Source organism: Engystomops pustulosus, chromosome 5, assembly GCF_040894005.1.
Source record: "Engystomops pustulosus chromosome 5, aEngPut4.maternal, whole genome shotgun sequence".
Lineage (NCBI taxonomy): Eukaryota > Metazoa > Chordata > Amphibia > Anura > Leptodactylidae > Engystomops > Engystomops pustulosus.
Window position 1 is genome coordinate 132,302,691 of NC_092415.1, and position 26,429 is coordinate 132,329,119.

The 26,429-nt window shown below is 43.6% G+C and overlaps 1 protein-coding gene across 3 annotated transcripts in view; it reads left to right on the forward strand.

The window, feature by feature from the left end:
* SLC12A7 (solute carrier family 12 member 7) overlaps positions 1-26,429 on the forward strand; it is a 237,382-nt gene that overhangs the window by 36,886 nt on the left and 174,067 nt on the right. Inside the window, exon 2 of one of the 3 annotated variants that reach the window (XM_072153071.1) lies at positions 5,247-5,391. The exons of the other annotated variants lie outside the window; for them this stretch is intronic. Within the exon in view, the coding sequence (XP_072009172.1) occupies positions 5,247-5,391 (145 nt within the window). The remainder of the gene's footprint in view (positions 1-5,246; positions 5,392-26,429) is intronic. 3 annotated transcript variants of the gene reach the window in all.

Genomic DNA, 26,429 nt, shown 5'->3' on the forward strand with positions numbered 1-26,429 from the left:
AAGCAGCAATTACATTGCGATATTTTGATCACTTTTTATTCCATTTTTTAAGTCAGGTAAAATGGTGTAAAAGTCGCGTTTTGGACATTTGGGGCTATTTTCCCTTATGTGGTTCACCGCCATCAATAACCGTTTTTATATTTTGATTGGGTATTTTGAGATGCGACGATACCTATGGAGTCTGTGACTTTTACTGTTTGTTACGTTTTATATTCTAGGGAAAGGGGGGTTGATTTGAACTTTTAGGTTTAACTTTTTTTAAACTTAATTTTTTTACTATTTTATTTATTTTTTTAGAACCTCTAGGGTACATTAACCCTAGATGGTCTGATTGTTCCTATCATACACTGCAATACTACTAGTATATGGTATTTTTCACCGTATACATTACAATGAGCCACTGGCTCATTGTAACAAAACTGCAGTAACCAGACAGCCTCGGGTCTGACGAAGACCTGAGGATATTAAGCAGCCCACCCGTCCTTCGATGTTCGGGGAGGGAAAATTGGATCCAAGATGGCATGTGCCGCCGTCTTTTAAATGCCGTGGCAGCTCTGCAGGCGGCATCAGAAGAGTTAATAGCCGCGATCGGTGCAAGCACCGACTGCAGTTATAAGTGGTGGGTTTTTGCTGCAATATGCAACAAACCCCACTTGTTTACGAAGAGGGTTTAGCCAATAGTCCTCTGACTATTCTCCTGCAGACAGCAGTCATTGATACTTTCAATACTGGGTTTCTGGCATTTTCGGTACGCAAACACATATAGAGGTTTCAATACATTGTGCAACCCTAATCCCTACAAGAATAAAAATATATATTTTTTTAACAGAACTCCATCAAACAAACTTTCGTCACAATGAGGGCAGGATGTCAGTCTGTTGGCAAGCTAAAGAGTGTCTTTCCAGGTTGACAGAAGATATCTAATTATCTGCACTGCCGGACATCTTGTCCATGCTAATTATGCACGCCCTCGCCACCTCGCTCATACTTTAGTTGATCCAGTTTGCTGTGCCATAATATTGAATTTTCTGGTGCACAGACTATTTGCTGTAAGGATATGCACTTTTTTCTGATAATTTGGAAAACTGTCTAAAATGATTGAAAACCTTGAATAAATGTGACTTAAATGACTCGAGCATTGTGGCGTAGACAGATTGGTGACCTGGGCAATAACATTCTGTATGTGTAGTCAGGGATGTAACAACAGCCGTAGCGGTTGCTACGGGGCCCTTGCTGCACAGGGGCCTGGGATGGACGGCCTGGGATGGACTTCTCTGCTTATGAACAGCACATGCGGTTCTCCCTGACAGTCAGCAGCACATCCTCCTGCTCGCCTGCCAGGACGTCCCCCTACCCTCCAAGTCCTTCTGCCGGCCTGCTGCCACCCTCCCGGGCATGTCCCACTACCCGCCTGCTAACACGTCCTTCAGCCAGCCTGTCCCCTTTGCCCACCCTCACCAGGTCCCCCTGCTAGGCCGTTGCCACGTCCTGCTACATGACTATACAGCCGCCTGCTCACCGCCTAATTTCACCCCCCCCCCCCCTTTGCCGGACGACACTACTGGCCGAATTTCAAGAAAACTCCCCAACCACCTACTGCCAGAACCATAAAGTAAGCAAGTAATAATAATAATAAATAATAATCTTTATTTATATAGCACCATCAAATTCCGTAGCGCTTTACAAATCATAGGGGACATATACAACTATATTACATTACAAAGAACAAACAGTCATATGGAACAATAGGAGTGATGGCCCTGCTCACAAGAGCTTACAGACAATGAGGATGAGGGGGTGACACAAGAGGTTGTAAAATGGTCCAGCCATTCTTTATAAGGGAACAATATAAAATAATTTAATAAATAATTTACTAAACAACGATGTTGCTGCTTGAACCAGCCATCAGCCGCCATCTTATTTACAGGGTCCAAGGTGAAAAAGACTGCAGAGAAGCCTGGATCTTGGTATATATCAGTTGTTTGCCAGATAACAGATGGGAGATAGGATGGATTAGTAAAGGGAGAGTTGACATTTCAATTTCATGCAGTTAGCGAGAGTGATAGGCTTGCCTAAAGAGATGGGTTTTAAGAGCACGTTTGAAGCTTTGGAGGGTGGGTATTAGTCTCAGAGTCTGGGGAAGGGCATTCCAGAGAATTGGTGCAACTCGGGAGAAGTCCTGGATACGTGCATGGGAGGTTCGAATTAAGGTAGAGATTAATCTATTGTCACTGGCAGATCGAAAAGCACGGGAAGGGCGATAGACTGAGATGAGAGAAGAGAGGTAGGGAGGTGCAGAATTATTCAGAGCTTTATGGATGAGGGTTATTATTTTAAAGTGAATACGGAAGGAGACAGGTAGCCAGTGCAGTGATTGGCACAAACTGGAGGCATCCGTGTAGCGTTTGGCCTGAAAGACGAGCCTGGCTGCTGCATTAAGAATAGATTGAAGAGGAGAGAGTTTAGAGAGTGGAAGACCGATTAGTAGGGAGTTACAGTAGTCTAGTCGAGAGTGAATAAGTGCAACAATTAGCATTTTAGAAGTTTCAAATGTCAGAAACGGACGGATTCTGGAGATGTTTCTGAGATGCATACGGCAAGAGCGAGCAAGAGATTGAATATAAGGTGAAAAGGAAAGGTCAGAGTCCAGCACAACCCCAAGACAGCGGGCCTGCTGCCTCGGTGCTATAGTGATCCCACAGACCGAGATGGAGGAGAGGTCAGGGGTGGTTTGGTTAGTAGATGGTGGAAAGACAAGAAGTTCAGTCTTAGAAAGATTAAGTTTTAAGAAGAGAGAGGACATGATGTTAGAGACAGCAGAGAGACAATCACTAGTGTTCTGGATTAAGGCAGGGGTGATGTCACGTGCAGAAGTATATAGCTGGGTGTCATCAGCATAAAGATGATAGTGGAAACCAAATCTGCTGATGGTTTGTCCAATGGGGGCAGTATAGAGAGAGAAGAGGAGAGGGCCTAGGACTGATCCCTGAGGAACCCCGACACTGAGAGGAAGATGAGAAGAGAAAGATCCAGAAAAGGAGACACTGAAAGTGCGGTCAGAGAGATAGGAAGAAAACCAAGAGAGTGCAGTGTCCTTTAGGCCAATGGAGTGAAGCATCCTAAGGAGGAGCTGGTGGTCCACAGTATCGAACGCTGCCGATAGATCCAGGAGAATAAGGAGAGAATAGTCACCTTTGGATTTTGCAGTGAGGAGATCATTGGAGACTTTAGAAAGAGCAGTTTCAGTGGAATACATAGAGCGGAAACCAGATTGCAGGGGGTCAAGGAGGGAGTTAGCTGAGAGATAGCGGGTTAGTCGAGAATAGACCAAGCGTTCCAGGAGTTTGGAGATGAAAGGGAGGTTAGAAACTGGTCGGTAGTTAGTAGCATTGGATGGGTCCAGTGAAGGTTTCTTTAGTAAAGGGGTAACAATAGCATGCTTGAAAGAAGAGGGGACGACACCAGAAGAGAGAGAGAGATTGAAAATTTTAGTTAGGTGAGAAGTGACTGCTGGGGAGAGAGACTGTACCAGATGTGAGGGGATGGGGTCACTGATGCAGGTAGTGGGGCGAGCAGAGGAAAAGAGCCTAGACACTTCTTCCTCTGTGACTGGCTCAAAGGAAGAGAGTGAACAAGATAAGGTATGGGAGGGAAGGGGATTGGAGGGGTGAGTGGATTGAGCATTTATTTCCTGGCGGATACAATCAATTTTATTCTTAAAATAGGCGGCCAGATCTTCAGCCCCAAGGTCTGTGACAGGTGGCTGCACCTTTGGTGTTAGTAAGGAGTGAAGGGTATCAAAGAGCCTTTTGGGGTTGTTAGAGAGAGAGGATATTAGATTAGTAAAATAGACCTGTTTAGCAAGGTGAAGGGCAGAGTTATAAGTTTTTAGCATAAATTTGAAGTGTAGAAAGTCTGCAGATGTGCGCGATTTTCTCCACAGACGTTCAGCAATCCTGGAGCACTGCCGTAATTATATATATAATATGCACATCTGCTGTATTTATGTATATTTTGTATGAGTGTATATGGTGTGTATGTTTATATGTATATTTTCTGTGTGTATGTCATGTATGTATACATAGTATGGAGGATATTTATCAGGGCTTTTGCACCCTTCTGTGGGGCGTGTCTCACCATGGGGTTGGCCCGCACGGGGCGTCCCAATCCCAGCGCCTGTGCACTTTCTGCTGTCGGATACATCAAGAGGCCTAAGGGTGATGTCACACATAGCATCATGAACCTGTTTTTGGTCTGTTTTTAAGCCGTCCGTGAAAAAAACACATGCGTTTTTTGAAAACTCTTACGTTTTTGACCATTTTCAACCAAAATAATTGGTAAAATCTGTAAAAAAACGGATGCGTTTTAAAAAACGCATGGGTTTTTTAATGCATGCGTTTAACGGATTGCTTCAAAACGGAACAAAAACTGGTTCAAAACTCCATGTGTGGCTTTTGATGTATGCGGCTGCGCCAGAGCAGCATCTGGTGTATGTTAAATAACTGCCTATGTGTGTATATGGTGGGTTGATACTGTATGTATCAGTATATGATGTATGTGTTTGTGTGTATATATATATATACGGTATGTGTGTTTAAATGTATGGATGTGTAAATACTGTATGTATTAGTGTATAAATGTATATATGAGTGCATAAATGTGTGTGTAGGTATATAATATACGAGTATATAAATGTGAGTGTATGAGTTTAGAACTTTACCTGTGTGTATATAGTATAAATGTGTACATGAGTGCGTGAATGTGTGCGATTGTATAAATGTGTCTTTACCAATATGTATATATATATATCCGCTATGGGGCCCCAGCTCTCCTTGTTGGGCCCCTGTATGTTTTTGCAGTGGCAGCACAGAGCCGCTCTTCATACAATCTCCTCATTTCGCGGCACACGCCTGGCCACGCCCCTCTCCACTAGCCGGGCTGCGCTGGCCATCACGTGCCCGGTCGCTATCTGAGATACTCGGCTCGTCCCGCCCTCTTACTTTAACCCCCTTGTATCTTCAGACAGACATGAGTTAGATAAAAGCTGACTTTGGGCGGAGAGTAAACCTGGGCGGGGAGGAGAACACCCTCTCAATCTGACCCTTCGCTTCCTAGTCGTCTTCATTTTACAGCTTCAGGACAATTGGGGCCAGTGCCCGTCGGGGAGGCACAGTTTAGTGTTTACGTGCAGGACAGGTGTTTGCAAACAACTCCGCCCTCACGCTGCGCCCATTCACTCCTTCCAGGCTGACGCAGTCAGGATGCCTACTAACTTTACAGTGGTCCCCGTGGAACAACAGGAGGATGCTGGAGAGAGCGAGGTGCTGCCAGCGGACCAGGAGGATAGGATTGGCAATGGCCCGAGGTATCACAGTGAAGAGTCCTTATTGGGTAAGCGCACAACAATGAGCTGCCTGTAAACTGAGTGAACAAGGAGGGGGAGTGACGTACCGTCAGCGAGTCCACTTTGTGTATACTGGTTTCACCTGACTGGGGTGACGTCACGCACAGGCCACTCCCCTGCAGCCCCGCCTCTTACATGTCACCGCTGAGTTACTTTATCGCCTTGTTATGCCTCTGAACTAATAGCGATCAGTGAGGGAAGGTTACGTGATCTGTAGTTTATGTATGCATATCTCAAAATATAGAAAAATAAGTTGGCAAAGGGTTTTTTTTTTTTTTTACATTTTTAGACGATATGTAATTCATATGCCATATTATTCCACTGTCGTGCTGGACGTAGGGGGGTTATTTATCCAAATTTTAAGTTTACTCTATTGATGCATATAGCACCGAGTTGGAAAGCATAGTGCACATGTGAAATGTTATCTGTTGGAAACCTGATAATGTGCTGTTTGTTATTATTGATAATAAACATATGTATAGAGAAGGAAGTCTGCTCACCTGAGGGCTCAGCTTGTTATTAGCTTGACCTGAAGTTCCAAGCACGGACACTTAGTCCAAATATAGTCCAAATATAGAGAAATAGAAGAAAAAATTCTGCTTACGGGACTCCAGGAAATATGTAAAAAAACGGTAGTATTCTCTATTTCTTACCATTTAAAAGTCCATCAATGCACAAATACAGAGGGAAACACACAGCCACAGCTCACAATCTACGTGTTTTGGAAGAATTCCTTAATCATGACCAGGTGGATCAATGGACTTTTAAATTCTAAAAAATATATATATATATATTTACTGTTTTTTTACATACTGTATAAGCCGAGCCCTTAATTTTACTACCAAAAACTGGGAAAACCTATTGACTCCGGGTATAAGCCGAGGGTGGGAAATGCATTGGTCAGAGCCCTCCCCCCAGTATATAGCCAGCCTGCCCCCAGTAGTATACAGCCAGCCAGCCTGCCCCCAGTAGTAGCCAGCCAGCCAGCCTGCCCCCAGTAGTATACAGCCAGCCAGCCTGCCCCCAGTAGTATACAGCCAGCCAGCCTGCCCCCAGTAGTATACAGCCAGCCAGCCTGCCCCCAGTAGTAGCCAGCCAGCCAGCCTGCCCCCAGTAGTAGCCAGCCAGCCAGCCTGCCCCCAGTAGTAGCCAGCCAGCCAGCCTGCCCCCAGTAGTATACAGCCAGCCAGCCTGCCCCCAGTAGTATACAGCCAGCCAGCCTGCTCCCAGTAGTATACAGCCAGCCTGCCTGTGCTCCCAGTAGTATACAGCCAGCCTGCCTGTGCTCCCAGTAGTATACAGCCAGCCTGCCTGTGCTCCCAGTAGCATACAGCCAGCCTGCCTGTGCTCCCAGTAGCATACAGCCAGCCTGCCTGTGCTCCCAGTAGCATACAGTCAGCCTGCCTGTGCTCCCAGTAGCATACAGCCAGCCTGCCTGTGCTCCCAGTAGCATACAGCCAGCCTGCCTGTGCTCCCAGTAGCATACAGCCAGCCTGCCTGTGCTCCCAGTAGCATACAGCCAGCCTGCCTGTGCTCCCAGTAGCATACAGCCAGCCTGCCTGTGCTCCCAGTAGCATACAGCCAGCCTGCCTGTGCTCCCAGTAGCATACAGCCAGCCTGCCTGTGCTCCCAGTAGCATACAGCCAGCCTGCCTGTGCTCCCAGTAGCATACAGCCAGCCTGCCTGTGCTCCCAGTAGCATACAGCCAGCCAGCCGGCCCAGCCCCCAGTAGCATACAGCCAGCCAGCCGGCCCAGCCCCCAGTAGCATACAGCCAGCCAGCCGGCCCAGCCCCCAGTAGCATACAGCCAGCCAGCCGGCCCAGCCCCCAGTAGCATACAGCCAGCCAGCCAGCCGGCCCAGCCCCCAGTAGCAAACAGCCAGCCAGCCGGCCCAGCCCCCAGTAGCATACAGCCAGCCTCCCCAGTAGCAAACAGCCAGCCAGCCGGCCCAGCCCCCAGTAGCAAACAGCCAGCCAGCCGGCCCAGCCCCCAGTAGCAAACAGCCAGCCAGCAGCCGGCCCCCAGTAGCATACAGCCAGCCTCCCCAGTAATATACAGCCAGCCAGCCGGCCCAGCCCCCATTAGCATACAGCCAGCCAGCCGGCCCAGCCCCCAGTAGCAAACAGCCAGCCAGCAGCCGGCCCCCAGTAGCATACAGCCAGCCTCCCCAGTAATATACAGCCAGCCAGCCTCCCCAGTAATATACAGCCAGCCAGCCGGCCCAGCCCCCAGTAGCATACAGCCAGCCAGCCGGCCCAGCCCCCAGTAGCATACAGCCAGCCAGCAGCCGGCCCAGCCCCCAGTAGCATACAGCCAGCCAGCAGCCGGCCCAGCCCCCAGTAGCATACAGCCAGCCTCCCCAGTAATATACAGCCAGCCAGCCGGACCAGCCCCCAGTAGCATACAGCCAGCCAGCAGCCGGCCCAGCCCCCAGTAGCATGCAGCCAGCCTCCCTAGTAATATACAGCCAGCCGGCCCAGCCCCCAGTAGCATACAGCCAGCCGGCCCAGCCCCCAGTAGCATACAGCCAGCCAGCCGGCCCAGCCCCCAGTAGCATACAGCTGGTATATGGTATTTCCTGGAGTCCTGTAAGCTGGATTTTTTTCTCTATATTTGGACTTGATAATAAACATCTCCTTTTCTTTTAAAAAAATGACCACTAAAAGATTTGTATACCAAGGACACATTTGCTACTTGAATTTCCCCATAGCTCTTCCAGAAATGGCACTTCTCTTATGGAACTGTGTTTGCAGGTCTCTATTGGAGCTCCAGCTGGCTCCAGCGCCAACCTCCACACTCACACGTTCCGCTAGCAATCCGTTCATAATGCGACACTAGCGCACACAGGGCCGGCGCTATGGGTAGGCAAAGTGGCCAAATGTAGCAACATCTAAACATGACTTTTATTATCTCATTAGCTTGGGTTATGCATATATAGTTGTTTTTTTTTTTTAATTTGTTTTTATTGGCAGTAAGAGTACAAATAAAGAGCAGGAGCGCAGTCCTTGTAACATTGAGTACATACAGTCAAACATAAATCGTAATAAATGACAAAATATACTAGTATGCAACTCTTGGTGTACTTCTTCATGTATACGCCCCGCTCCCTCCACACTCTCACCATTTTTATGTAATTTTAGAAAACGATAACAAAAACCACTAGGGAGACCTTAGACCCAATTAAGTGCCCATAAGGAACTCCCTAAAGAGACATAGGGAGGGGAGTGATAGAGAGTAATAGGGTAAGGGGAGTAAGGGAACGGGATAGGGTTAAAGGGGGTAGTCAAGTAGGCAAGCAAGAGGATAGAGGGGGGCGCCCAGGCCGGGTGGCAGGAGGACAACCGGAGCCGAGGCGATCCCACTCTCCGGACTGATCTTTATAAGAGTTGTCTATACTCAGTCGATTGCTGAAAGAGGATCCATGGTTGCCAGGTTTTGCTAAATTTCGCACGAGTGCCGTGTAAGGAAGACGTAAGGTCTTCCATACGCATGATGTCATTTACTTTGTTAACCCACATAGTCAGTGTTGGAGGATTGGTTTGCTTCCATAGTGCTGGGATGCAAGAACGGGCAGCCATTATTAGGAAGCGTAATATTGATTTCTTGTATGTTTGCGCTGAAACATCACAATGATGGAGAAGTAGGAGGGGAGGGTCCACTTCCACAGAGTCTCCACAGATCAAGGAAATGTAGTGTTGCAAGCTTTGCCAAAATGGGTCAAGGACCCGACAAGACCAGAACACATGGAGGAAGGATCCTTCCTCTTCTCCACATCTCCAGCATGTGGGGGGCACCAGCGGGAAGATCGTGTGCAGTCGAGTAGGTACCCTATACCACCTAGCCATGAGTTTATACCCCGCTTCCTGGTATCTCGAACTGATTGAGGCGCAATGGCAAAGTTCGAAGATGCGCTCCTTCTGCTCAGGTGTAAGTGTGACATGTAAGTCTGTTTCCCATTGCCTTAAAAACTGAGGGCCAGGGTCGTCCGGTACGGCTAGAAGACATGAATAGGAGGAGGAGAGCGTATGTCTTACAGTCCCAATGCTGGAACAAAGGCTTTCGAATGAGGTTTGGTTTTTAGAAAATTGAGAGCAAGGAGGAAGAGAAATTAAGTAGTGTCGTAATTGCTGAGCCCTCCATGCCCCCAATGGGCATGGGTCTGTGATTTCCATGAGCTGCTGAGTCGTTAACCAGGCTGAGTCTTTGCTGACGTGCTTAGCCCTAAATTTACCCGCCCGTCTCCATTGGTTAAATACGGGGTCGTCACAACCCGGACTAAAATCAGGGTGGCCCAACACTTGTGTCAGTGGGGAGTGTTTGGGCAGTAGTCTTTCCCGAACGATCTCTAACTGGCAATGAGAGAGAGTAGGGCCAATCGTTGGGTGTGATTTTAGAGCTGCGTTCCTTTCTAAAGACAGCCAAGGTATCACCTGTAGTGGGGTTATCGTGTAGGACTGCTCCAGCCGCACCCAAGGTTTCAGGTCTGCATTACAACACCAATCAAGGACTCTGGCCATATGAGCGGCCGAATGATAACCCTTGAAGTCCGGCAACCCAATCCCCCCTGCTATCTTTGGGCGATATAAAGTGGTACGCTGAATCCTAGCGGGCTTACCCGCCCAAATGAATTTATGTTGAATGGCATTCAGGGAACGAAAGTAGGCCTTTGGCAATTTGATGGGTAGTGCTTGAAATAGATAAAGAAGACGCGGGAGTATGTTCATTTTAAGTATGGCACATCTGCCAAACCATGAAAAAATCCCTTTGGTCCACCTGGAGCAGTCCTCTTGTATTTTCTTAAGAATGGGTAGAAAGTTAAGCGTGTAGAGCTTAGATAAATCGGCTGACAATTGAGTCCCCAGGTAAGTAATGCTTTGCGGAGCCCACCTAAAATTAAAGGACCCTCGCAGTGTCTCAACCAGGGCCTCTGGGAGGGAGACATTGAGGGCCTCAGATTTGGACCAGTTAATGCGGAAATTAGACAATTGGGCAAATACTTGTATTTCCTTCATTAGGTTAGGGAGGGAAACCTGTGGGTTAGTTATGAAGAAAAGCAGATCGTCGGCGTAAGCCGCTATTTTATATTTAATCCCTTGGGTCTCTAATCCGGAAATATCTTGATTAGCTCTTATGAGTTGGAGGAAAGGTTCCAACGAGAGGACAAAGAGTAATGGGGACAACGGGCATCCCTGTCTGGTACCATTTCGTATCTCAAAGCTGTCAGAGAGAGTGCCATTCACGCGGATGGAGGCTGAGGGGCTGGAGTAGAGCGACATGATCCAGCGATACATTTTGGTTCGGATATCGAACGCCCGAAGGACCTCGGACATGTAAGACCAGTTTACTCTATCAAAGGCCTTTTCTGCATCCGTAGATAGGAGCATAAGTGGGATTTGTTCCATTTGGGCCTTGTATATCAAATTAATGGTTTTTGTGGTATTATCCCTCGCTTCCCTTCCCAAGAGGAAGCCAGCTTGATCCGAGTGAATGGAGCTCAGAAGTAGGGGAGCAAGTCTCATTGCTATTACTTTCGCAAACAGTTTGAGATCCTGGTTCAACAGCGAGATTGGTCGGTAATTTGAGCATTGGGTAGCGTCTTTTCCTGGTTTAGGAATGACAGCTATGGTTGCTCTCAGTGCGTCTCTAGGAAGGGATGCTCCCGAAGTGAACTCATTGAAAGCCTTTGTCCAGTGTGGTTCAAGGAGGCCTGAAAACTTCTTATAATACGGTAAGGAGAAGCCGTCAGGCCCCGGGGCTTTGCCCGATTGAGTCTCTTTAAGGGCCAGTTGGAACTCTATATCCGTAATGGGGGCTTCTAGGGCTTCTGCCTCCTCCTCAGAGAGAGACATATATAGTTATTTATTTGGGTTACCAAATATCACATATATATGAGGCATTTGTGAACTCTACACATGTCCATGTATTATATTTAGGAGATGTGTAAATATTTTCTGTTTGGAGAACATTTTTTGCCATCAAAGTCATATTTTAAGTATTTATTTAATAAAATGTTTCCGTTTGAATCAAAATTGCATGAATGCGCCTTTATCTATAAACTCTTCAATGCAATTTTGAAAATGGGGCAAGTGCTTTAAGAAAATATGTGTTCTGTTGGGTTTACTTTCATTCTTTTTGCTGTAATTTTGATTTTATTCTTAAGCGTCAAAATTGTAAGCGTTTTTTGATTTATCTTCTACTGTATTTATCTTATCTACTGTATATATCATCTACTTTATAGTTCTGCATCTAGAAATCTCTATCATCTTTCATATTTATCTTCTATAATAATAATAATAATAATACCTTTATTTATGTAGCGCTCACAGATTCCGCAGCACTGCACAGACCTTGCCAAATCAGTCCCTGTTCCCATGGAGCTCACAATCTATTCTACCTACCAGTAATTTTTTGGAAAGTGGGAGGTAACTAGGGGACCCAGAGGAAACCCACGCAAACACTGAGAGAACATACAAATGACTGTGCTTCCCATCAATCTCCCTGTCATCTATCTATCTCCTATAAAATTCTCCCATATTACAGTTTGTTTTACCAATAAAAAGGGAGCCTTTTGCTGACTGTGACTGGTCATAAAATAGTTTTATTTTGGGGCCCCACTTTTTGTTTTGCCCAGGGCCCCACTTTGTCTAGAACCGGCCCTGAGCGCACAGGGGACGGTCCTCAACCAGATTGCATTCTCTGGAATTTCTGGCTATCATCGATCGGCCTGCGTTATGAGCGGACTGCTAGCGGAATGTGTGACCGCAGCCTCAGTCAGTGATGCACCATTTATTCTTCTGAATGTTATAGTGAATCAGAAGAACTCTTTCCTAAGCCCTCAGTATTGTATGCTAATTTCTTGAAGAGGGTGCTAGTGTCACAAAAGTTGCATGTGTCATTACATGTCATGGGTGTAGAGATTACCCCTGCAGCCTATAACCTCACATTTTTTAATGTGATTTTTCAAATATTGATGAACAATCCAAAGGATATTAGATCATGGAGATCTGACACTCGGATCACCTGGGACCAGTGCCCACACGAAGAACTTGTGTTTCTATGAAATAAAGAACTTCCACTTATCCGTGCAAATAACATTGCTTTTATAAAGCCCTCCCAATAATTTTACAAGGCTACTGGGGTGTGGATAGCCGTGCCGTGTAGTGGGAGCTATGGCTACTCCACGCCCCAGTAGTAGTTGAATCCCTCCTCCCCTCCTGTCAGCTTCTCAGATGAGGCACTGCATGCCCTCGGCTCGGCTACTACACAGAACTCAATAATGCTGCATATGTTCAATGATGCCACATATTTTCCATACTTGTGTAAATTCAGTAGTGTTTTAAATTGATGTATAGGATGCTGCCTGATCAACATCAGCAGCAGCGGTCACTACAGACGATCCCCTATTCAAGAACACCCGACTTACAGATGACCCCTAGTTACTAACGGACAGCTGGATTTTGGTAATTTGCTGTATTTTAGCCCTGGGCTACAATAAACTATAACAGTTATTAACTGTGTCTGCAATTAAGATATATTCTTAATCCTGGTTCTTATGATAACACAACTTTTTTTTAAATCCAATTGTCACAAAGACCAAAAAAATTTTATCTGGGGTTACAATTATAAAATATACAGTTTCGAAAGAACAAACTTGTACAAATCTTGTACGTAACTCGAGGACTGCCTGTATAAACACTGATGTGGATTTCACATATATGGCAATACATCTTTTTAGAAGTTTTTTGGGTTAGAGCAATGCAAGATTATAAGGGAATTTTTTTTTTTTTCCAACAAAAATACTTTGGTTCTGACTTAGGACGGGCAAAAAAACAGACTATTCCCTTATGGTTCTCCAAACTCAAAAGAAAATAAGCCATTCGGGGAATGAAATAAGTACTTCTTTTAAGAAGAGAACGCTCAGTGTTTTTTTGTTTTCTTTTAGCAAAACTGAGGCTGGGTTTACAAGTTCATTTTCTTTTGCTGTTTTTGAAACCAATACCAGCAGAGAAATACTTACTGTGCTTTATATTTTCCCTCTCTTAATCCACACTTGACTTTGGATTGAAAGACTGCATCAAGCTTGCTAAATTTATAAACCCCTTAGGCCATTATATTTTTTTTGCTTTTTTCACTCCGTCTTTAAAATCCCATACTTTTTTTTATTTTTCCATTTTCAGATCTGTATGAGGGCTTGTTTTCTGTGTAACAAATTGTTCTTCATAGTGATGGTATTTATTATTCTAAGTCATGTACTGGAAAGCTGGAAAAAAAATCCAAATGCAATGCTTGTAGATAAAACACATAGGGGTAGATTTATCAAGCTGTCTAAAAGTCAGAATATTCTCAGTTGTCTATGGAAACCAATCACAGCTCCCCTTTTAAAATATTCATGAGCACTGGTAAAATGAAAGTTGAGCTGTAATTGGCTGCCATGGGCAACTAGGAATATTCAGGCAGCTTGATAAATCTGCCCCATAATCACTGTTTTCTTTTTATGGCTTTCACTCTGTGCTCCAAATCACATATCTCCTTTATTCTGTGGATTGGTCCGATCGTGTTAAAGGAGAAAGATTTTTATTCTTATTTTTTTGGCAATTTTGACATATAAGGGCTTTTTTGCAGCGACATGAGATGCACTTAACAAATAATGCATTTTAGTTGGTTATTGGCTTATTGAAGAGATTTTATTAACTCTTAAATGTATGTAGGGAAAGAAAATTGTAAATTCTGGTTTCCTTTCTTCTTGTATTTTTTTGGGGCCATACATCGTACCATAAAAATAACATATTATCTTTATGCTATGGATCACTATGATTACGGTGATACCTCATTTATATAGATTTTTTTATATATTTTTACAATTTTACTGAAGAAAACCTAATATACAGAAAATCTCATTTATTTTGGTATCGCCATCTTTTCAAAGACATAATTTTTATATTTTTTGGTTGACAGAGCTAGTTTAGGGCTCATTTTTTACCTGTTGAGTTGTCCTGTTCAGTGGTAACGTTTTGGCGGACATAACTTTTTTGATCACTTTTTTGGAACATTTTTGTGAATAGATTTTTTGAAAAATGTAAATTTTTTGCAGGTTTTTCGTTTTTTTTTTTTTTTTTTTTAAAGCCTACACCTAGGCGGTCCAATAATGTTACTGATTTATTGTACAGATTGTTACGGACGCGGCGATACCAAATATGTGTTTTTTTTTCCATGATTTTGTGGGTTTTTTTTGTACTTTTTTTAGGTATGTAAAGGGAATATTGTTGTTTAGAGGACTTTCACTTCATTTCATTATTTTTTTAAGAAGGTGTTTTCATAAAGTGTTTACTTTTACAGGTTGCCTTGAACAAGTGACGCTCTGATCGCTTGTTCAAGCTCTTATTCCTTACTCTTATAACACAGTGTAATACAGATGTATTAAACTGTGTTACAGCTGGGCCCTTGCATACCCCGGCGCTGCCATCGGAACCACGAACCGCCCTTATAGGCGCCGCAGGGGGGGTCTGATCTGGTACAGAAGACCCTTGCACGCCGGGGTCAGCATGGCCGCGGTGTGTAAGGGGTTAACGCCCACGAGCGGAGGAAACTCCGTTTGCTGGTGTTAGCGGCGGTTGTCGATGCGGCAAGTACTTGCAGCTCATGACGTAGTACTTCGTCCAATGTCGGAAAGGAGTTAATCTGTCTATTTCTGTGGTGATTTGTTTTTGGGGGGGGGTAAAAATTCTTTACATCCCCAAATTGTTCGCCTGGTTCTTCCAAGTATGGCAATACCAGACATGTGGATGTCAACTACTGTTTCTCCGCATAGCGATGTCCAGAACAAAGTTGGTTCTATTGGGTTTTTTGGAGACCGCTTTTGCTACATATGTTTTGTGGTGCCACAGCGTAATTGAAGAGTCCCCTAAGTCACAGTACAATAGAAAACCCCCAAAGATGAGAACATTTTGGAAACTACAACCCTCAATGTATTTATTTAGGGCTGTAGTGAGAATTTTAACTCTTAACATGCTAGCCAAAATATAATACAAAGTAAATGGAGAAGAGTAAAAATAGCTCTTTTTATTCTCAAACATGCCATGTTAGTGTAATGTATGTTGCCCAACTCATGCCACTTGGCACAAACACATCAAAAAAATCATTATGCTGGTTATCCCGTTTAGGGCAATACCCAATATGTGACAATAATCTACAGGATGGGCACGTGGCAGGGCTCAATAGGGAACAATCAAAATGTTTGCTTTTGGAGCTCTGTTTCTTTTTTTTTTTTTTTTTTTAGATTGATGTTTGGGTGCCCCTGATGTACCAGTACAATAGAAACCCATGAGAAGTCACCCCATTTTAAGAAAGGGCACCCCTCAAAGAATTTATCTAGGGTTGTATCAGCATTTAACCCCTAAGATGCTGGCTCAAATATAATACAAAGTGAATGGTGCAGAGTAAACATTGCAGTGTTTTATCAAATGTGCCATTTTACTGACAAACCTATTCAGCCCAACTAATGCCACTGGAGAAAAACACTCCAAAAATGGCTGAAGCACCTGGTCCGACAAGTCAATTCCACCCATGTACTTGTCATAGTCCAATATACAGTCCGGCTTGGGGGCTTCTGTACTGGTACCTCTTACAGGGGCAAGGGTGTTGTACCCCTGTATTGTTGTTAAGACAAGGAGATCTCTCTTGTACTCAACACAGAATACTGAGTTGCTGCATATTTCCCGGTTCTCGTGCCTCCTAAGTTTTTTCTCCTAGCAGCGACTTTGGTAGACCTCTCTGATTTTTCCTAACAGTGCCGCATGCAGACGGTTTTTGGAAGCACAGCCCTTGAACAGTGTAGTGCTGGTGTAAAAATGTCAAGGTAGAGATGGTCCAGTAGTGGGTGCACCAAATCCCACACACATTTTCCAGCAATAGCCAGGAAGGAGGGTGGGGGGGATTTGGGGGCTCTTCTAAAGCTCTAGTCCAAAGGCACCTTCTTGGGGGTTCCTTGGGGTCACTTTGGGATGACAAATAAAATGGACACTCATCATCGCTAACAGATTGGGTATCAGAGGCAATATAACTGAAAAAGGGAAAACAGATTATGGGGGAGGAGGGGATAGTACACAAACTTGTACACACTACAACCTCCTCTGCACAACTACCTCAACAACACACTTAAAATTGCGGTTTGGGGAGGAAGGGAATACGGATGATGGGGGGTAGTATACAAGTGTGATCACTACGATAGTGAGAGATCACACAGACGCTGGGATTACACTGGGAAATGGATGAAGGGTGTAATAATGTTCTGTTTTACAGAATAGGACAAATCACAAGTACTTTGCTCTCCAACACCACCAAACGCAAAATGCCGGCGTTGGAGAGCGTGGGCGGACTTGGATCTACAGCCACAGCCACAGTCACTGATCACTGTCATAGGCTGCAGAGACTGGCCAATGGCAGCGATTGACATTGCAGGACCAATCAGATCAGCCATGTGATGTGAGAGGGGGGATGTTTACCCCTCCGCTGCTAAGCGCTATGTCACTGTGCTTAGCGGTGGTATATCCGTTGCGCAGGGGGAAGGGGTTAAAGGAGCATGGAAATGTCTGTTTATGAAGGAGCAGTATTATGTGGAAGGGGGACAGATGGGAAGGTTAGAAAGAGCATTCTTATGTGTATGGGTTGGAGGACGTGGGGGGCGTTTAGTTTCTGATACTAAAGGAATACTCGAAGTCTTTGGTGCTTTTTATAGGCAGTTGTATGCGACTAGAGCTGATTACACTGAGGCCCAGGTAGGGTAATTAAGAAGAAACTTGCGATAGCAAAGATCTTGTAACGGATCTGAAAAACTATTGCAAAACACTGGCTGGATGCTGATTCTTCTGGCATTACGGAAGGTAAGAGCATGGTAAATGCTACTCTCCAAATGGAACTGGGGGTGTATTTAAAACTGAATGCAGTGGAGAAGTTTGAGTAGCAATGGCATAAGTGGATGGAGTGTCCAGGAGTGGGGACGAAGGAATTGCTTAGAAGGTGGATGCAAATACCACCCGGGGGATTGGCAGAGGTGGGGTAAGGCAAGGAGAGGCGTGAGATACAGGGTACATGTTGGTTGTACAATACTGGAGGTTGACAGCACTGGGCTAGGGGGGACCAGACTGCTGGGTGTGGGGAAGTTTTCTGGGGGAGGACTTGTTCAAACAGTGTTCTGATTATATTCTGTCAAAGCATATTCATGCAACTGCCAATGTAAAGTGTGCAGATCATCACAGTATGTATTGCGCATTTCTGGGTGAATTGTAGACTGTTAACCGTGCATGGCGTCTAAAACAAGAGGGTTTAAACACCCTATTAGGCCTTAAATAACTATAAACAAATTTTAAAAATGGTATAAAAATTTGAATTCTTTCCCAAGAATGCATTTATGAATAAACAAAATCAAAAACATGTTCCAATATACCCGGTCAATGAAAATGTAACAAAAATAACCCCGTGCTTTAGTGCTGTAACAGAGAAATGTGTCTGAATGTTTTCATTTTTTCATTATTTTGCTACCCATAAAAATTTTAAGAACAATTGATCAAAAGGTTGTTCCCAGAATGGTATCAATGAAAATGTCACTTTTCAAGGGGTGTTCTAGATTTAAAAATGTATCAGTGTCAGAATATGGTTACGGAAAGACTAAATACGCGACATTTATAAATGTCAAATCTGATTTTAGTGTAGATTGTATTTATCAAGAGCAACTAGTGGGTGGGTAATCTTCATACGGTCTGTTTTGTATATACTGGTAGCAATAAAGAAAAAAATCATTCAGCATTTTCTTTGTGATCCACAAAATATGTGTTTCACTTAGATGAGTGTTTTGGTTAGGAGTCACATTCTTTTTGTGTTTTCAGTAGATGATAATAGAATGAAGAATAAATGTTGTACAACAAACAGTTCAAGCTGTGGTTTGTTCTGCCAAATGCACAATTCTTAGTAAATTATGATTAGAGTAAATTATTAAAATTTACCCTTGAACAACTCAGAAACTATATGTGAGCTTTCAAACATTTCAATTTCAAGGTAAGTATTACTATGTGTGTGGAGAAGGGCCTGAGGGCATTATTCTATTTGGAAATCATAAAGACCCACACATATTCCTGGGGGCAGTAAACTGTATAGGAAATGGGAGGACTAGGGTGCATCAAAGCCTAGGGGCTTTATATAGTCAATCGAGTAGGGTTGTGCATTACATTAGTTTTGGGGAATAATGGGGCACCCCTATAGTACCTTGGACCATGCATCTCCTCTTAAAGATAAGAATATCATCTTTCAGATTGCATCGGGTTTGTGAATCTGTGAGCTACAGATCCCCCTCGTGGACGGAGAGGAGTGAAAAAAATGCAACCCCCCCTGGTCTTGAAGGGGTTAATAACAACCCTCTTTTACACTGAGCTTGTGGATATCATTTGTTCAAAGGTGTACATAGCCTTTAACCTCTTAGCGCTCCGTGTCCGATACCTTACCCTGCAATATTGATGTAGTGCATGATCATGATCAAGCAATTGGATAATTGCCCCATGGTGGAAGAAATAAAAGTTATTCAATAAAAAATATGTTAATACCTTGTAGAATAAAAATAATTATTGAACCCACACAATGAACACCATAAATTAAACTGTTGAAAACCCACGAAAATTTATGATTTTTGCTTATTTCATCCCACAAAAAATGCAATAAAAAGTAATTTTAAAAAACCAAATCTACTTCAGAATGATACTGGTGCAAAGTACAACATGTCCTGCAAAAAATCAGATCAATAAGCTCTGTAAAAAAAATAAAATTGAAAATTGAATTGGCGGCAATGCAAAAACAATTGATTTTTTTCCCCCATATTAGGTTTTATTTTGAGAAATTTAGTAAAAAAAATATCAAGTATGGTTTCCCTGTAATCGTATTGACGCTAAGAATAAAGCTAAGCCTAATTTTATTAGGCTACACGGAGAACAACAAAAAAATAGCCACATATATCAATTACATAATTGATGCTTTCTACTCCTTCATGCCCCAAAAAAGTTAATATGTTTTCAACAATGGGGGATACTAACCCCAAAATGGTATCACTGGAAAATACAACTCATCCCGCAAAAAAAATTGCCTTCACAAGGCCCCACTAACGGAAAAACTAAAATTTTATAGCCTACAAAAGGACACCAATGTATATCGGCTCCCTGTGCACCCATACTAAAAGTAATATCTACATGTGGGTGTCTCCGTACTCAGGAGAAATTGCATAACAGATTTTTAAAACCTTTGCGCACCAGGATGAACTATATCGTCCTCGTGCTGCAAGTGGTAGAACCCGACCACGGCACCTAACTTACTATTACATGGCAATCGGTTGTCAGGGCCTACAGTCCCATTGAGGCTCGTAGGCTTGCCATGTGTAATGATCTCTAATAGCCAGCAGTATTGCAGTATATAGTATTAGAAATTGGACCCTACAGGGTTAAAGTACCCTGGAGGGTCTGAAATAATGGTAAAAATATGAAAAAATAGTAAAAACGAAAGTTTAAATCACTTCCCTCTCTCTAGATCACATATAAAAGTAAATAAATAGTAATAATTATAAACATGTTCGGTATCATCGCGTCCCAAAATGTCAGATCTATCAAAATATAATAACAATTTTTCCCGGCGTTTAACTCTGTAACGGAAAAAAGCCCCCAAAGTCGAAAATCCCACATTGCCTTTTTGAAAAATATAAAGAATTCTATTAAAAAAATGATCAAAAGGTCGTACAGTCCTGAAAATGATAGCATTAAAAAGTCATCAAAAGTTGCAAAAAGATGACACCACCCACAGTTCCGTACACCAAAGTATGATAAAGTTATTAGTGCCAGAACATGGCAAAATTAAATTTTTTTTTTTTTTACTGGAGTTGTTAATTTTTGTAATTTATATGAAAACATTATAAAACCTATATAAATTTGGTATCTCAGTGATCGTACTGACCCAAAGAATAAAGTAGACATGTAATTTGGGGCGCTGAGTGAAAGCCGTAATACACAAGCCCGCAAGAATATGGCGCAAATGCGGGTTTTCATTATTTTCACTGCATTCAGAATTTTTTTTTCCCCGCTTCCAAGTACATGGCATGGAATACTAAATACCATCACTATGAATTGCAATTTGTTATGCAGCAAACAAGCCATCAAAAGGTGGGGAGTGAAAAATATATACGCCGTATAAATGTACCCCATAGACGCCAATGGGCGCGCGGCCTATCTTTCCCAGGAAACCGGTGCCGTGTGCCATAAATCACTATGGAGAGGGACAGGGGTTAGCAGCACTCATCCCCTCCTCCTTTCCCCGGGGCCGTGTGCCCGCCTTACTACAGTATGGCGAGCACATGTTAGTGTGACTATAGCCTTAAGGCCCCGTCCACACTTGCGTTGCAGATCACGACAGAGTCTGATCAGGGTGCGATCAGGGTTTGGTCAGTGAAAAATGCAATTTCAATGCGTTTTTCACGCGCAGAAAATGCGTGTGAAATGGACTCAGGACTGAGCTCTATCTTTTCTATGGCAATTGCTGCGCGAAAAACGCATTGCACTTGCAAGTGTCTCACTTGCATGACTTGTTAAAAAAACGCACGTGTGCGTGAAAAAAAATGCAAGTCTGAAAAGACCCATTGGTTACAATGGGTCAGAGTGCAATGCAAGTTCTGCACGTCAAAAGCACGTGCTGAAAATGAGATTTTAGGGCGTGTACAGTTGAATCACATTGCTGATGTGTTTAACATGTTCTTACGTGCCATAGTGTACAGTATACCTGCACATTTCTTCACATTCTCACCAGAGCTGAATACCTGACATAATTCAGTATGCTTCTCCTTATCTTTTCACTTCCACTAGAACAACCCCTCAGACACAGAGCTCATATCCTATTGCTATTTCATACCCCCAGGGTCAAATGAAAGATGACATGGAGGTGACTTCTTCTTCCTACAGCATACCCCCTTCTTCTTTACACAAACACAAAAGAAAATGGATTGCACCTAATATTGCACTTAGAACTATGGATACCGGTATACAGTTTTTTTTTGTTTTTTTTTCTCACAGGTTCTCAGGCCCTCGACTTGAACCTGGAGGGGGGTCCGATTTACCGAGATACCAATTATCTGTGTTGGCCAGTTTGTGGCAGATCTTGCTAAGAGACAGACATGGAAGTCTCACTGATTGAATCTGCCCCCACCCCTTCCCCGATGACCTGACAGGGGGCAGCCCCAGAGTGTGCAATTACCAATAACTGTAGGGCTTTTTTTCCGCATGATTATTGATTATGTGGCACAAATTTGCAACATAACCTATCAAATCCACTGTAAAAAGTTGACTAGGGTGCACAGTTGTAGCTGTTGTCATTCCAAAAGGTGCCAAGATAGTAAGCAGGACTAATAAGCACAATAAAAAGATAGAAGCAGTGATAAATCTCCCGTTTTATGACAGTTTACTGTACTTTAACCCCTTAATGCCGAAGCCACTTTTCACCTTCCTGACACGCCCATTTTTTCAAATCTGACATGAGTCACTATAAGTGGTTATAACTTTGGAACGCTTTAACATATCCAAGTGATTTTGAAATTTTGGTGGTATGATTTGCGTTTATTTATGGAAAAACTGATATTTGGTAAAAATTTGGAAAAATTCGCAATTTTTCGAAATTCAAAATGTTCTACTTTTTCCAAACATAGTCCTAGCAGAAAAAAAACCTTAATAACTAACATTCACCAAATGTCTACTTTATGTGGACATGTTTTTTTTTATGCATACTATCATTTTTGTAGGATGTTATGGGGCTTTGAACGTTAAGTGCAATTTTTTCACATTTTCATAAAAAATGCAAAATCCTACTGTTGAGAGTCCTGCTCAGGTTTAAAGTCACTTTAAGAGGCCTAAATTAACATAAAAGCTCATAAATTACCCCACTGTAGAAACTTCACCCCTCAATGTACGTAAAACAACTTTTATGAAGTTTGTTAACCCTTTAATTGTTTTACAGGGGTTAGAACAAAATCGGATGCAATTTAGAATTTTTTTTTGGCTAAATTAATCTGTTTTTCATAAAATGTACAAATTCCAGTGGATAAAATACCAAAACGTTTCACAAAGTTTGATACCCAATCTCTCCCGATTATAATAATACCTTGTATGTGGTGATGACCTACTGTATGGGCACACGCCAGGGCATCGAAGGGAAGCTGCGCCATTCAGAGCAGATTATGCATTGTCACTTTTTATTGCCTATACAATTTTTTATTTTTTTTGCCAATTTGGACATATAAGGGCTTATTTTTTGCGACATGAGATGCACTTTACAAATACTTCATTTTTGTGGATCTGTAGCTTATTGATGAGATTTTATTAACTCTTGAATGTATAGAGGAAAAGAAAATTGTCAATTTGGGTTTCCTTTCTTTTTGGGTGTCGTACACTAAAAAATACTATATTATCTTTATTCTATAGATCACTCCAATTACGGTGATACCTCATTTATATAGTTTTTTTAATATATGTTTACAATTTTTCTGGATAACTAATATAAAGAAAATCTCATTTGTTTTTGTATTGCCATCTTTTCAGAGATATAACTTTAATATTTTTTGGTTGACAGAGCTGGTTTCGGGCTTATTTTTTATGTGTTGAGTTGTTTCTTTTTATTGGTAACATTTTGGCGCTGATAATTTTTTTGGAACAATTTTTTGTAGGCACTTTATGAAAAGTTTTTCGGTTTTGTTTTCATAGCATCCAATAATGTTTCTGAGTTATTGTGCAGAAACATTTGTTACTGTGCAGATTATTACGGACACGGCGATACCAAATATGTGAGTGTTTTTGGTGATTTAAGTGTTGTCACAGTCTGTGTAGATTAGTCCCTTAGGACTAAGTAAGTGGACTCCCTGGACCACTGCGGGAGATAACAACCTTAGCCGCACCCGGGAGCGGAGTCTAAATGAACTGCTGGTCTTCGCCAGAGCCCGCCGCAAAGCGGGATGGTCTTGCTGCGGCGGGAGTCACCAGGTCGCTCCGCGGGTGCGACTAGGCCTGCGGCGGCAGCCAAGGTAGGGACACGGGGACCATGGGAAGGCTGGCAGGACCTCTGAAGGGCGGCGGGCAGGACCTCTGAAGGGCGGCGGGCAGGACTGCCACAGGAACGCGGGAATCTCCACAGGAACGCGGGAATCTCCACAGGAACGCGGGAATCTCCACAGGAACACGGAGGCATATGGAAACGCTCAGAAAGGCTTTCACTCCAGTAGAATGACCTGAAGATCCAGCAGGGGATGCTGGGAGTCGCCAGGTTATATAGTTGAGCCAGGAATGCCAGAGCCAATAAGGAGGACGCTGGCCCTTTAAGGCTGGGAGAAGTCCGCGCGCGCCCCTTCTAGTGGCAGGAGCACGCGACTGTATGGAAGAAGCATGCGGCCTAGAGGCTGGGAGCAAGAGTGCAGGCCGGAGCCAGGAGAGGTAAGTGAGAGCTGGGGGAGCGGGGACCGCGGCAGCAGGCACGGGTACGCCCTCAATCCATACCGAGGATCGCGGGTGTAACCGTAAAGTGTTTTTTTTTTTTTTTTACATTATTAGACGTGTATACGGAATGTTTGTGTTTAGGGGACTTTTACTTTATTTAATTCTTTTTATTAGAAAAACTTTATTTAGTGTTTTAAACTTTTATTTAAAAAAGGCTTGTTCAAGCCTTCATTCATATAACACAGTTTAATACATATGTATTACACTGTGTTACAGCTGGGTCACGCCGTGCAGTACCAGAAACTAGTGATTTTGCCTGTGCGTACATGAATACAATATGGCAAAATAAAATAGCATAACAAGGGAAGTTGTGGGAATATTTGTATGTACGGGGAATTACAAACAACATGATACACAATAATTTACTATACAAGCACATAAACATCCGTTAAAAAAAATATTTCACCTGAACCCTCTCACAAGAAAGTTTTACCCTTACCTTCTTATTCATTATAGCTATGTTTACTCTAGAGTTCTGCTTTGATATTTTCCTTCAATGAAGGTTTGTCCAAAAAAAACATTTAACTTTTCTAACATAATTCAATTCTGCATTTATTTATTCAAGTGGCATAAGACCTAAAAAGCTACCAGAGCCTTATACCAACTGGTTTCCCTTTCATAGATTTTATTTTTTAAGACATTCCTGCCACTTTGAATAAAGAAATTTTTTTTTTGCTTGGGCAGTTGTTTTTTTTGTCATTTATTGGTGTAAAAGTGAGTTGATCTGACATCTAGTGGCCAATGTAAAATTTTCAATCATGATGACAACTTTGCAGTCCATTAAAATACAAAAAAGGGTTATTTTTTTTGGCTAATTTTTTTTTTCAAAGGTTTTGAAATGTGTAATGTTTGGGCCAAAATTAATTAGATTTCCAAACATTACAAACTTTGGCCCAAATAACAAAATGCTCTGCAAAGTTTGATACACAATTTCTTCTGAGTGAGCCGATACCCAGGGCCAGGATTAAAGTTGGTGGGGGCCCCTGGATGCAAAATCTGGTGGAGGCCCCCACTAAGTGTAGCGTACACACACGTCCTCCTGCTTCCTTTCCACTATCCCAGCAGTAACAAAGCTACAGCCGCTTCATCCCCAGTAACACCGCTACATACAGCCGCCTCACCCCCAGTAACACAGCTACATACAGCCGCCTCGTCCCTAGTAACACAGCTACATACAGCCGCCTCGTCCCTAGAAACACAGCTACATACAGCCGCCTTGTCCCTAGTAACACAGCTACATACAGTTCGGGCGGGTGGGGGGTATTGCCGGTGCTTGTTTGCAGGGGAGGGGGGGGGTAGTCGGTTGGTTGCTTGTTCGGCCGGGAAGGGGGAAGGGTGGCGGGTGCTTGTTTGTGCGGGGAGCGGGTGGGAGGTTGAGTGGGGGGCGAGGAGCCGGAGGCGGAGTTGAGCCGGGAGTGAGCGCAGCGGGGGGCGTGGAGCCGGAGGCGGTGTTGCAGAGCGGGGAACGAGCGGAGTGGGGGGCGGGGTCGAGCGGGGTTGCTTGTTTAGGCGGGCCTGAAAGCGGTCACCTGTGCCGGAGGGGGGGGGGGCGGAGTGGTGCCGATGTGCGGGCGGCTCGCCTGCAGCAGGATGAGTGGGCGGGCAGTTAATGCAGGGGCTGGATGAGCTGGGAGGTGGCTCGGTTGTGCATGGAGATGGCCAGGGAGGCGCTCACCTGTGCCTGGAGGCGGCGTGCGGCTCATGAGGGGGGGCACGGGAGGTGTGATCTGGTGGGGGGCCTAGGGGGCACAAGATGGTGGGGGCCCCGGGACTCGAGCCCCGGGGGCCCCGCCTATAATCTGGCCCTGTCGATGCCCCATATGTGGTGGTAAATTGCTGTATGGGCACACAGCAGGGTACTGAAGGGAAAGGGGGCCATTCAGATTTGCATTGTCACAAAGGACAGGCTATAAAATTTACATTTTGGGGGACCATGGACAGTTTTTGCAGTATGAAATGCAATTTTCAGATACATTATAGCTTATTGATGATATTTATCAATTCTTTCTTGGTGGGGGAAAAGGGAATCATCAGGGAATCAAAAGGATTTTTTTTTTTAGCTTTTTTTTCCTTTTGCGCAAATTTGTTTTAGCACCGGCGTCATTTTAGAAGTATAATAACTTTGTGGTTGACAAAGCTAGAGCGGGGATTTTGCCAACATACAGAATCCTCTTCGATGCTTTGTTAGAAGAGGTTGTCAGCTGTAATATGCAACTGACACACGCAGCTTTTGGCACAGGCTCTAAATGTGAACTGCAATAGTACGTCAGTTTGCAAAATTTTCAGGGCGGTATAATTCTAAATGTCATGGACCAGGAAACAATAATAGGGTTATATGGTTATGTAAAAGATAGGTTCTGTAGGTTTGCTTTATAAATACACGTGCAAACAGTTTGCACGTTCTTTCTAGTGCAAAGTCAGACGAAGTGCAAACAATTTAATAAATATGGGCCATACGGCATATACA